General features: G+C 45.2%; 1 protein-coding gene and 1 pseudogene across 3 annotated transcripts in view; both read right to left on the bottom strand.

Moving 5' to 3' along the window:
* LOC144717881 (microtubule-actin cross-linking factor 1-like) overlaps positions 1-13,282 on the bottom strand; it is a 261,212-nt gene that overhangs the window by 187,984 nt on the left and 59,946 nt on the right. The window contains exon 1 of one of the 3 annotated variants that reach the window (XM_078593632.1): positions 4,405-4,534. The exons of the other annotated variants lie outside the window; for them this stretch is intronic. Within the exon in view, the coding sequence (XP_078449758.1) occupies positions 4,405-4,453 (49 nt within the window). The 5' untranslated portion in view covers positions 4,454-4,534. Of the gene's footprint in view, positions 1-4,404; positions 4,535-13,282 lie in introns of those variants that run through there. 3 annotated transcript variants of the gene reach the window in all.
* On the bottom strand, positions 7,114-9,761 carry LOC144717884 (small ribosomal subunit protein eS10 pseudogene; annotated as a pseudogene).

The following is a 13,282-nucleotide window of genomic DNA, read 5'->3' on the forward strand; positions in this document are numbered from 1 at the left end:
ACACACCAGTGGGCTGAAGTAGAAACAATTTGGCGCGTTTTTTTTACGTGACAAACCTTACTTGCTATGTCGGGTGGTGGAGGGTTATGACACATTTATACTTACGCGATCTAACCCAAAAACCTTGATTATGACCATAGCTGATGACTATTAAGATAAAGGCGCAATCCTATATCTTCCTCATGCCACTGCCGGTAAAAAAGCCTTCGCTTGAGCGAGCTCAAGCGAGTGCGCCCTTTCGAGCAGTGTTCTTCACTAACTTTCAGAGGGGGGCCCACTTTCGCCGATAAGACATCATCAGTGTGAGGGCCGCCACACCGCCTGCAAGAGGTTTGTGTATTGTCGGGCGGTGAGTACGTCAGGGGCCACACTAAAGGCCACCAGGGGCCGCCAGTAACCCACGGGCCTTGCAATGAGGAACACTGCTCTAGGGGATAGTTGGCCTACTCTTTACACGCTGGCCAGACGTCTGGGAAAAGGTGAGAGTCCCCACACTTTACCACACCACACACCACTCGACGATTGGCCAACTGGTATGCCAATGCATTCTGCCGGGTGGACTGATTCAGAGGGATTTGAAAACGTTGTTTCAACTGCTGCGTTAGGAGTTCACTCTGGAACAAAGACCTCTGGATGGCTTCTGTATTGCAAATCCAGTGTGCTACTTACCCATACCACTACGGCACCATCCCCATATTGTATATATGGCAAACAAACATATTTTACATAAATACATTGCGTGAGAAAAATTCCAATTCCAAATGCAACAATTTTTTCAACAAAGAGCCTATAATTTACTCCATTATTTGAAGGGACAGATAATTGCCAAACCCGCATGACAACTCTGAGGCGAGGGTTCTGTGACGCACTCCACATGTTAGCAATAACAATGCGTAGCGACGCCTTGAGGCGGGGAAAAAAAACCGGATTGTATGTTTAAAATCTAAGTTCTTTAATTAACAAACATTTAATTAACACCCTTACTTTCATGCACGGTACACGTATTATAACAGAGATGACGACGGCATTTTTTTCAACGCCGAGCGAAAACAATTGACAAACGGTGACCACCGATTCGCAAACTCCGCAGACACGGCTTTGGACCGAGGCGACCGGCCAATGCCTGGGGCCGTAAGAGAAGGGCGGCGAGCTCGACACAACGGACGGCAGCAGGTGCCCGGGCTGCCAGGCCGGGAGAGGCCGGCAGGGCAGGCATGGCCGCGACGCGGCGAGGGCCTGGGCTGGCCGGGCTAAAGGGAAGAACCCTCTCTTCTCCCTCCACGCCAAACGCAACGCCCGATCGCCGCTTGCCTCGCACTCCTACCTGGAATAATCTTCATTCAGCTCTGCAGGTGCCCGGCAAGAGTGGGGGGGGGGGGGGTGGTGGGAAAAGGCGACGGTGCGCAGGACTGGCGAGCGACGAGAAGGGGAAAAGTCTGCGACAAGCGCGGCCGCTAGTTCCACACCCGCTCCACACGCCCCCCCCCCAAAAAAAAAACGCAGATTGGTGCCGCTGCCCTATCAATCAGTAAGGGGCCATGTGAGAGGCAAGGTTAAAAATACCCGAGGACAAGCACAAGGCTCTACAGGCAGAGGCCGGCTGAGTCCAATGGAGGCGGAGGCACAGCTGTCGGTAGTTGGGAAAGGGGACACCCAGGCCTTCGTGGCCCTGGCATCTCGAGGCACATATTTTGCACCCGTCGCAATATCAATATATATGCAGGCGTGTGTGTGTGCAGAGGTCCTGTGTATCAATACGGTACTTTCTTAAAAGCTTCAAACGAGAAATATTTTTTTACTGACCAAAAGTGGTCTTCTGAAGTAGGACACGAAACGTCGTGAGAATTATTTTATTATTTTTATTTGTATTATTTTATTATTTTCCTTCTACGTGACTTTACCGAAAGAACCAAGACGATGAATCCCTGCAGTCACGAAAGCTTTAAATCGAAATTTAGGACACATCTCACCTTGCTAAAATTACTTTGACAGTATGTATACACGATATATTTAGTTATTTAGGTTATTTGAAAACACCTGTGAAATGTCCTGGCTTAGGTCCCCACATCACTGCAGCACTATGCAAGGACAAGCTTGTCAATAGTTTTGCTTGGAATTGTTTGGATCATAACTTACAATTGTCTGAGATGTGAATTTTTAGACTGTTGTCATCAATTGCATTTGTATACCATCTATATTAGAGTTTGTCTAGTCTGACCATTCCAACATTTCAATTGTCATTGCAGGGTTAAAATTGACTCATATCCCAGTCAGTATAAACCTGAATTGTCATTGATATGCATGGCCAAATACCTAGTGCATGGAATTGGCCTAGTTCCACCTCATTTCTACCTTGGCATTAAGGCAAGATGGGATAGTCTGCAAGGCCTGGCCAGCCTAGTGTCATATCCAATTAAACATATGGCAAATACCTATGTAAAATATTTTATTGGTAAATCTGGGTCGATACTAACCAGCTGGTATCATCATCAATCACCTGGGCTACCAGCAGGACCAGCAACTAATACCGAGACAGCCACTGGGTCAATTGGGACGAACGGAAAAAACATTGGGACTACTGCGACCACTGGCGCTACCATTGGAACCACCAGAAGCTCTATTTAGACAACCGAAACTACCACCACGACCATTGAGACCACCACTAGAATCTCAGGGACCAGCACTTGGACTACCAGAACTACAAATTGATTGGATGCTCACTTACTCACATTCAGGTATGTGCACAAAAAAACTCACGTATTAATATTTACATACACAGATGTTCACTCATGTATATTATGAAGATTTTAACACGGGAATTGTCAATAGCAGAATCGTGATTCCTGCAGGAATAGCCCAGGGTGGAATTATAGGAAGTGAAGGCAAATCCAATAGAAAAGCACCACTGGAATCTACATCTGTGTATTCTAAATTGAATTTGTCTATGAGTCAGTCTGTTTGTTCTGGAGGTTACTTGAGCGTATGCAAAGGAAAGGGTTTTTTCTGACCGGAAGGATTCAGGATTCTAATGTATAGATTGTCAGCAATCTAAGACCGAAGATCTTAGACCTAGTTGAAAGACCGTGAAGGGGAATTTTCACCATCCTAATCTGATGGGGTTTTAGACATTTGGAAAATGCATTGCTTATAAAACAACTTGGACATGTGCAGAGCAAATTGAACCTGGACTAGAAATGTCACAGGCATTTCCAATTTAGTTTTTTTTTACGTTGAGGTATTCAGGTTAGTGACACAAATTTTGGCTCGTGAAAGTGGCCAAAATAAAAATGCTGTAGGGTTTTTTTGTCCAATTAAAAACATTCACAATGTTGCCTTTTGTTTGTATCGAACGGTTTAAGCATATTAGCTCACAAGTCCAATTCTCACAATTGATTTTTTGGGGTTTTATGAACGAGCAGATGAACAAAGCAGATATACATATCCATTGATAAACAGAAGCTGCATTTATGCGAATGTCCCATACCCGAATCATTGGCTCTGAGAGTCAGCACACCTGCCCATTATGAGATAGCGTACCGATGCAAGTAGACAGGACAGTAGACTAAACACACCCAGCAAAGATGCTATTCATCCAGTACTCCGGCTTGATCGAGTGATAGGTATCAGACTTCCAAGCGATGAGTCTTCTACCTCGCATCCATCAAACTGTTCAGCACTCTTAAGTTTTAAAGTAAGAATGCAATAACATTAAGTGGTAAAACAGTCGGGCAGTAGTGGGGCAGTCCCAATTGACCCAGTGGCCGTCTCGATGTTAGTTGCTGGTCCTGCTGGCAGCCCAGGTGATTGATGATATGTAACATCAGTTGGCGAGTGATATCTGAACTGGTCCCAAGCACCCTCCCTCCCCTTCACTAACTGGCACTGACCAGCAAGGTGAAGTACGGTCAAACCCCAGTGACAGACATTGCACATCCGATTAGCACGGCTGGCTACGTACGATGCAAAAGAAGTTCGTCATACAGAAATGGGGAATACTTCATCCAGCAGTGGATTGAGAATGGGCTGCAAGTAACTCGTATCACGAGTGACTTATACGCTATTGAAACGAGATGACAAATGTATGAAGATAAACTGTTCAGAAACAACTAATCTGACCACACGGCACAATTTCGAGAGTCATATCTTGCACGACTTCAGAGCGTACAGCATCCAACACGAAAGCGCATAATCGGAAACGGCCCAGGTCGATGTGGCACATACGCCACCACATTTATGGGGACGTGGCTCAAAAGTTCTCGTCAAGCCGGAGCCTTTATCGAGCCCCGCCTGAAGAATTTCCGAGGTGCCAGGAGGCATTTTAACCTGAGCTGCTGCTGTTTAAGGCAGACGAGCAAAAACGAGAATCCCGCAAAAGTCACCGCGCATACACGGCTCAAACATTACCTTGAGTGTGGCGAATAACATCTTCAAAACGTGTCACTGTCACAGCCATGGAGATCGGTGTTTAGGGAAACAGGTGACTGAAAACGATTTGACAGGTAAAGCGCCACCGCCGCTGCTGCTGCTGTACCTCCGCACAGTTTACGTGCTTTTTTTTCATCACCTGTAAATCCGGCAGACACGGTGGCCACGTGACTCGGCCGCCAACAGAAACGAACGTCATGGGAGGGGCACGCATTTCAGAGAGGAAAGGGCCCCCCCCACCCCCGACCGACGATGTGGCCACGCCACGAGCTCCGTCTAACCTGTCCGACTTGACGAGACACCCCGAGAATCCGCGCGGTGCCCGCCGTCACTGTCGCTGGGGCACTTTGTGGAGCAAATCCCCTTTGTATTGAACACACACACAAACCCGGTCTGAACAGGACAAACATGTTGTATCTTTTACAAAATAAAAAAAAATTGATGAGGTCATATATTGTTTTTGTTTGTAGTTACGCTTTGTGTAGCTGTTGTTCAACGTGCGTTTAAAACCCATCGACATCATCATCCGCCACGATCAATCCATTGCTGGCTGAAGCCCCCCACCCGAAAAAATCGTCTCATTCCCTCACAATCCCACAGTAGTTCAAAGTAAACGATGCAGCTGGTGCTCCTTCTGGAACCTAGCTTCATCCATTTAGCCCTGCTCTTTTGAAAACACCTACCTCATCAGGCGTGGGTAATAAGGTGCTGTGTGGCGCTAGTGAAAAGGTCAGCTGTGCTGGATGCCGGGAGGCGAGACACGGGGCTAATGTCGAGTTATGGTGGCTAGTCCTACATTGCAGGTGGTCAGCACAAAGGCCCGAGGTTCCAGCACGCGTTTGAGGTGTGTCCGAGGCAAATATTTGGCAAGATGTCTATGTGGTCTATGAATTAAAAGTCAGACGTTGCAAGAACACGCAGCAAAGTGCTGTTGGACCACTTCAATTGTTCTGATGATACAAACACAGCTTGATGACGACAATACGTAAAGGCCACATTGGGTACACTTTATATATAAAAAAAGATTTGAATTAAGCAGACAGTACAGTACTAACCTGTCACCTCATTTTAAAAGACAGGGTTATTCATACTCTATGGTTCTTTCGGTAAAGTCACGTTGGTATAAAATAAAATAAATGATGACGTTTCGGGCGCAACACAAGCATCCATCATCAGGTGGGAAAGCGTGGTCTGCTGCTGAAGCAGACTGAGTATGGATTCCTGCAGTCATGAAAGCTTCAAATCAGTATTATTCATATTCTATGGGTCTGGTCTTGATTTGGGTCTTTCGGTAAAGCCACGTAGATAGAAAAATAATACAAATATCACGACGTTTCGATCGCAACACAAGCAATCGTCTTCAGGTGAGAGAGTATTATTCATAAAAAAAAAATGCAATGTGAAGTCCTTTGTCAATCCACTGCTGGATAATTACATCCTCCCCATGCCGTGTGCATGATGGGGGTTATTTAACCTTCCTTCACCAACCCACACTGACCAGTTTGGTGAAGTATGGTCAAACAACACCCATGAGTGGATCAAGATTGGCTGTAGCCAATGTCGTTGGTGGTCATGCTCGTAATGCACGAACCCAACCACAGCGCCACCGCCCCGCACCAAAATAAACCTCGCTGTATTTCATGATTTAATTTTTAATAACAAAGTAACATTGTAATTATTAAAGACGTAATGAAATGACAGTTCACGTGGCTTACATGCTAAAAGTGACCGGATTTTTTTAGTTTTTTTACACATCGACTGATAGGCAGGTCACTTTCCAGAGGAAAACGTTCTCATTTCTCTGGCTTGTGATTGAACAGGAAGGGCCCTTTGTGAGTCAGAGGGCGTGGGGGCGGTGGGGAACGGGACAACCACAGAAATGCAATTGCAGCCTCCACCAAAACTGCCACGGTTACACAACTCCAAAAAATTAAATACAATCGCCTATGTTAGATTACGGACAGGAAAGGCATCAATCATCCCGCTCATCGATTCGCACGGTTGCGTTACTCTGCGTAACGTTATTTTATTTTCCCAAAGCAGCTTTGTCATCGCGAGGGCCTCCACTGTACACGAGATGTGTTTCGCCCAAGCTGCTCGTTTAAGAGTGGTTTGAAGTGCTCGACTTTTAATTCGAGAGTGAAAGAGGTTAGTGTACAAAAAACTGTACTCATTATCAGCGATAACATTTAGTCACGGTTGACTGCAATGTAAATAGGGGTGCGCGCAAATCGTTAGCCCCCCCCCCCCCCCTGCATCACAATATTAATCAGGGCATTTGCCACCGTTTGGCCTTCAATAATTTGATCTCAAAAGAAGTGCTCAGAGAGTCTTGTCACGCAAACACATTTAATATCAGCACATGCATTATTCAGCCACTCCCCTGTAGCAGAGACAGGCCAGGCTAGTTCCGGGTATCTTGTGCCATCACATTTGTGTCATCCACTCATTCGGACTTCAGCATTGAAATCTGCTTAATTAATAATTAATATTCGCTCCACATAGGCAAAGGTACAGCCCTGCAATGTCTTGCTCAAGCCACGGCTGCTGGAAGGGCCACCACTAAAGAAAGCTTTAAAGGACCCCTTGTGGGTCTACTCATCCAATACGTCTAGGAAGAGAATCCCACACTTTACCCCACCACATGCTGCCTGCTGATTGACTAACTCAATGTTATGCAATACAGTATTTATAGTTAACACGCCTTTGTATGAACAGATAAGCAAATGCACCTATATGTACATCAAAAGCAAAGCTATAATCCAAACAACACACGTACGTCACCAGACACCAATGTAAGAAATACAATACCATAGTATATGCACTGTAATATAAAATGTGTGTTGAACTTCTTTCGCACCGTACGTATATAACAACACAAACCCCTATCCTTATCAAGAATTTACAGACTTTGCTTCACAATTGTGCTTTAATTGCTGAAGACTAAGCTATCCAACATTGCATTCATACAAATAAGACATTTATTTATGAACAGGGCAGACTGCAGCCCTGCAACAGTGTGAAAGGTGATATCGGTAGGAAGTGTAAATACTGCACAGGCGGAGGGGGGGGGAGGAAGCAATGATATGAGCGCAAAGCAAACCTGGCAGAGGTTTCTGAGGCTGGACGCTGCCTTTCCCACCGCGGAACTCAAACACGGGCAGCCCCGCCGCCCCGACGCTTGCCACCTTGTCTTCGTCTTTGGCTATGGCTCGCCTGTACGCCTGCCTGTCGGGGGACGCCTGCGTGGCTACGGCGGCGGCGGCGCAAGCGGAGGAGGAGGATGAAGCGGAGGAGACCGGCACCCGGCGCGCGACCCCGGGACCCCGGCCCTGGAGCGGCCGGACGGTGGGCGTCGGCTGGCGGAAGCGCTGCATGGACGCGGGAACGATCTCCATCGGGAGCCTCAGGTATCCGCGCAGGAAGCCGATGCCCTCGTCCGTGAGGTACCAATAGTGGTGCTGCCACGCCGCCGTCTCCCTCACGAAGCCCCGGGAGCGGAGGGAGCGCATCGCTCGGAAGATCTGCAGCTGGGTGGCAACGCGGACTTCGGCGTGGCGGCTCTGGGGCCGGTGGTCCCGGCGGGCGACCATCACACCGTCTCTGAAGAGCAGCTCGTAGATGGCCCTCAGCTGCTCCGTGGGCAGCAGCATCCCTCCGACCATCTTCGGGACTTGGGTGATTTTAGTTAATTAACAAAAAATGCAGTGCCGGTCACTCTTGCGGCTTACAATGAGGCGCACGTCTTAGGGAGAATGCGGTTTTTGTCCCACCTCTCCCAACAAGAAAAAAAAAGAGGAAACCAAGCGAGTGCAATGATGCTGTCAAGTTAAAGTAAAAGGTCCCATCTGGAAAATTGCATCATCCGGTAGAATGAAAGTTGAGATACAGTACGTACAATAAACAAATGTCCTTCCACGGTGTCAGCGAGCTGCACGGAGGAAGGTCAAAGCTTCTCGTCCAGAAGGATGTTTCACATGTTCTTGCACCAGCTTGTCCCTCCAAAACCCACGTCGACAAGCAGGTCAGCTCTTCTTCCAGTTGACAGTGCAAACCGAGCAGACGGACAAACGAGTCAGTGGCAAGGGCCTCCACCCTGACAACTCTGCAGTGTGCCGAGAGAGGGAGCGCGTGCAGAATATGCTCTTTGCTGTCTGCGCACAATCACGTTCTACTGCAGCGTCGGGGTGTGATCGCCCCGAGTACAATGCACGCAGCAGGAAAACTCCAGAGACCTTCAGGCTAACCTTTATTTATTTTCAATCCCTGGAGATGAGTAAAATGACCTCACTCGCTGCATTGCACAGATTTCCCCCGGAGAATAAGGCTTTCAATCTGCTTTTTGCCAGCACGTGCTACCTCTCGGGGAGAAGCGGTCCACGAAACAATTTCCACGCGATCCCTCCTGAAGGTCAAACACCAGGGAATTTTTTCCATGCGCTGCGTTACCTAGAGTAGGAGCGGAACAGCAGGCGCAGAGCGGACGAGCATGCAAATAGGTCCTCAACAAGAGCCGCGAGGTGAGCGAAAAATAGTCGGCGGCACAATATTTCATTCAGCCCGGTACCAGCTGTCCTGCCTTTTTAGCTCTGCGGAAAATCCATCTGCACGGAGAGACACCACCACCACCACCACCAACCCCGTCTCCCCTCTCCTCGACGCGCCTCGTTCACACCATCAACTCCTTTATTAACGTGTTGCGTCTACAGCACGGCCCGCACGCTCCGTTCACGGAGCCTTCGTTATGCGACGCTATGCGCAGCCCACACCCAAAGCACTGCCGGATGACGTTAAAGGGGGGGGGGGGGAGAAAAAAATCAATATCGCTCCACGTCGGCTGCTGCTGCTGCGCAGGAGATGTGTGTTTTTTTCCTTTTCAGGAAACACTGCAGACGGGTCAGCTGACTTATGAGATGCAGGAGGGAAAATGTAAAAATTGGAAAATGTGACCTTGTGACTAGATATGCAGACAGATCATAAACAAAATAATGCAACAAAAAAACGCTTGAATTTGTGTGTTTAAATTAGAAAATAAATAAAAAGGTGACAGCTTTACCAATGCACAAATTTACTTGATTTTTTTAAAAATAAAAAATGGTCAGTTAAAAAATACATTTTGTAATTCACATCTTTTTGTAATTCACATTTAAAAAAAAAATATTCCCTTCTTTAATTCTCATTTGGGAAAAAAGCTTTGGATGGTGTAATAATTACCCATTCCAAAACAAAGATTGTAAACCACTATTTACTCCTATAATGAGCCAAGAATGTCTGTGTGTCCCGCGCGTGACGTCACTCCACGTCGGCCAGCCCTCCTCATGAATAATCATGAGCGGGTGACGTCACTCCACATGTAGCACCCCCCCCCCCCCTTCATTAATAATCATAAGTGGGTGACGTCGCTACAATTCTGTACTGGATCACTACTCGACCCTGTGAAATAAATTACTGTACTACCTTCATAATATATTGTTCTGCGCCACATGAATTAGGTACAGCAGCACAGTCAGTGCATTTGTAATCAAACAGCAACCCGGATATGTCCTCTCACATTACACATCGACTGATAATCCGTGTTACTACTGTATAAGCAAATTCAACCTCTTAATGTGATCCACATACAGTATACACATCATTACTGAGCCTCGGCTTAACAATAACTGCTGGTAGTATATGATGATAAATACCAATTCAGATTCATTCCTTCTTTCCTATTCTTTTTTAATTGAGCAGATACATTTAAATTTGTCAGGAGTTTTAAGGCACCCGTATGTATTTTTGCAGAAATGAAAATACTGAATGTTAATTTAATTCAACACTTCGTATATTTTTATATTTATCTTTATCTTTCTATCTTTATCCTACCAGGAAAGGCCCACTGAACTATAAAGCTATTTTTCAGATGCGACCTAGCCACAATTTATAGCTCAACGAAGTGGCTTATCATGTGGAAATGTATAGCAAGCTAATATACTTTAAATGCACGTTCACTCTAAATGTGGAGGGAAAGACCGGAGGACCCGGAGAAATCTCCACGAAACCACGGGGACAACATGCAAACTCCCAATATAGAGGCGTCAGGGTCGGGATCGAACCGACAACCCCCTGAATAATAGGCGAGAGAGTGAACATCCCACCACCGTCTTTGTGGCCCTCGAAGCTAATACCCATATTCTCCATGATCCTGCATTTTCCCCAATAGAGCCGTACATATTACTAGAGTATAATAATCATAGCTGATAGTAAACATGATGCAATACAATACATGCCAGGATTTACCATTAGCAGACACGAGAGTGATTATACATGTTACTAAATGTGCACATTAACTCTGTACTGATGGGCCAACTACTGTACTATAATCTTGGGAGAATATACCATAAATAAAAAAAGCAAATACGATCTGATGTTAATATTTTGTTGAAAGGGATATTTCTTCAATGAGCCTACAAAAAGAAAATAAATGTTCAACACATATCTCCCTCTCCGAGCTTGAACAACACATGAAACCTACGTTTCACACCCTGCGATTGGCACGGTTGGATCTGTACGGTGCGAAAGAAGTTCAACATACATACGCCCCCCACAAGGGGACAACGTAATACAATATTAAAGCAAGCTTAACGAACATGGTCTATCTCGACTTCAATCTCGTTTATCATGCCAAGCAACTCTAAAAATGCACTACTAATGCACACAGTAAACTGTTCTAAAATGCGAGTTGTATATACTGGCGAAATCTCGTACTCGAATTGTAAATGTTGTGGGTTTACTCTCCAACACACCGGTGTGCTGTACTAGTAACGAATTGGTATGTTTCGTTTACGTGACAAATCTTACTAATTTGCCGTGTCGGGTGGTGGCGGGTTTAACGACACATTTATATTTACGCCATCTCACCCAAAAAACCCTCTATTATGCTCTAAAATACCGGTAACTTGTTAAACCAGGTGGTTGTTGTTATTTGAAAGATATATGTCCAATAGGGAAGGGCAAACCGGACAAAAAAAATTTGGATGTTGCATTCAATTTACGACCCAATAAATAATCTCTCTACCCACAGAAAAGCACATCGAGCTATCTGTGCAAACACCCTCGTGTATTAAAAAGGTCAGCTGATAATTTACGTTTTAAATATCACCACGTGACACTATATAGCACTAAAGAAGGTTGGGGGGGTTTAAATAAGGCAACCTTATAAAGGCAGCACGTGCGTGTCTTTGGACATCGGTAACAAGCGAGTGAGTGGGAAGGTCAACAAAATAATCCATGTCATCGTTTAGAAATCAGTGAATGATTACCTCTGTATAACACAAACACGAAATTTGCACCGTAAGCTATCATCGTTGTAAGCAGCTATGTAACTACTGTAGCTCATTGATTTAATAAAATAGTATATTCTATATGTGTGTGTATATATATAATTCAAATAAAAACAACAGAGGCAATTCAGGAAGAAAAAAACACTTGAAGCGGATTTAACTCATGTACTTAAAATAAATGGCTTGGAGCCATGACCCACACAAACTAGTACAAAAAGCAGTCGCGACATTACTATTGCAGAGGTCCAGGAGAAAAAAAAAACAAGCCACGTTGCAAAAATCAATGTCTGTAGGGGGCACGGCCCAACACGTACAAAGCGAGGCCACAAAACAAGGATGGAGACGTACGTCCACTTAAGGTAGAGCGGGCAGCCCTCCACTCTAACCCACCGTGTCATAATAATCATCATCCACAGACTCCCCTGTGACCATCCCTGCACCGTCAACCTCTAACCCCTTGCACAGCACCGGCCACTGGGGACACGTTTATATCAAGGTACAGTAGATCATACCTGCAACTGCCCTGTGGGATTTTAGCGGTATTAAGTACTGAACATTTTATGAGAAGCACTACATCTGCAGGGTACTCACTGACAATGCATTCAGAGTTAGCTTTTTCAGGACATAAGACCAAATTGAGCAAGCAAATATGGAAATAAAGAGTACTGTGTAACATTTTTCTTTGGTTCTTTCGGTAAAGTCACGTATAAAGATAAAATAATAAATTAAATAATAGCATACGACGTTTCGATCGCAACACAAGCAATCATCATCAGGTATAATGAAATAGCGACATAAAATCTAACCAGAAAACTATAGACAGACATATAAGCAGACAGATATCACCAAGATACATAGCGAGAGCAACACAGGTACAGAGAGGGGTGATCGTCTCTGTGGGGTGGCGACGATCACCCCTCTCTGTTACCTGTGTTGCTCGCTCTATGTATGTATCTTGGTGATATCTGTCTGCTTATATGTCTGTCTATAGTTTTCTGGTTAGATTTTATGTCGCTATTTCATCATACCTGATGATGATTGCTAGTGTTGCGATCGAAACGTCGTATGCTATTATTTAATTTATTATTTTATCTTTATACGTGACTTTACCGAAAGAACCAAAGAATAATTCCTGCAGTCACGAAAGCTCCAAAATTAAGATACTGTGTAACACTTTCAGTCATATTATCTTGCTGGAGGGCAACGCTTTGTCATATGTACCCCCGAAAGCTTTCAATGGTCTCGTTTGTACAGCAGACTGTGCTGGAGATTGCAATATGCCCTGCGTACCATTACAGAGTAATCGCGATAACGCAACACTCGACGTTGTACTCTGCACATTGTAGCATAAAGACAATGACATGGAAAACATATCCATGGTACTGTGTTGGTAGTGTTTGCCACAGGTTCCCCAAATATTGTTTTAAATAAAATTTCAACTACAGTCCTGTATATTAGAAACTATTAATATTTTTGTTCTTTCACCTGATGACGATTGCTTGCGTTGCGCTCGAAACGTCGTGATATTTTTTAAA

Source organism: Lampetra planeri, chromosome 4, assembly GCF_965212315.1.
Source record: "Lampetra planeri chromosome 4, kcLamPlan1.2.h2, whole genome shotgun sequence".
Lineage (NCBI taxonomy): Eukaryota > Metazoa > Chordata > Hyperoartia > Petromyzontiformes > Petromyzontidae > Lampetra > Lampetra planeri.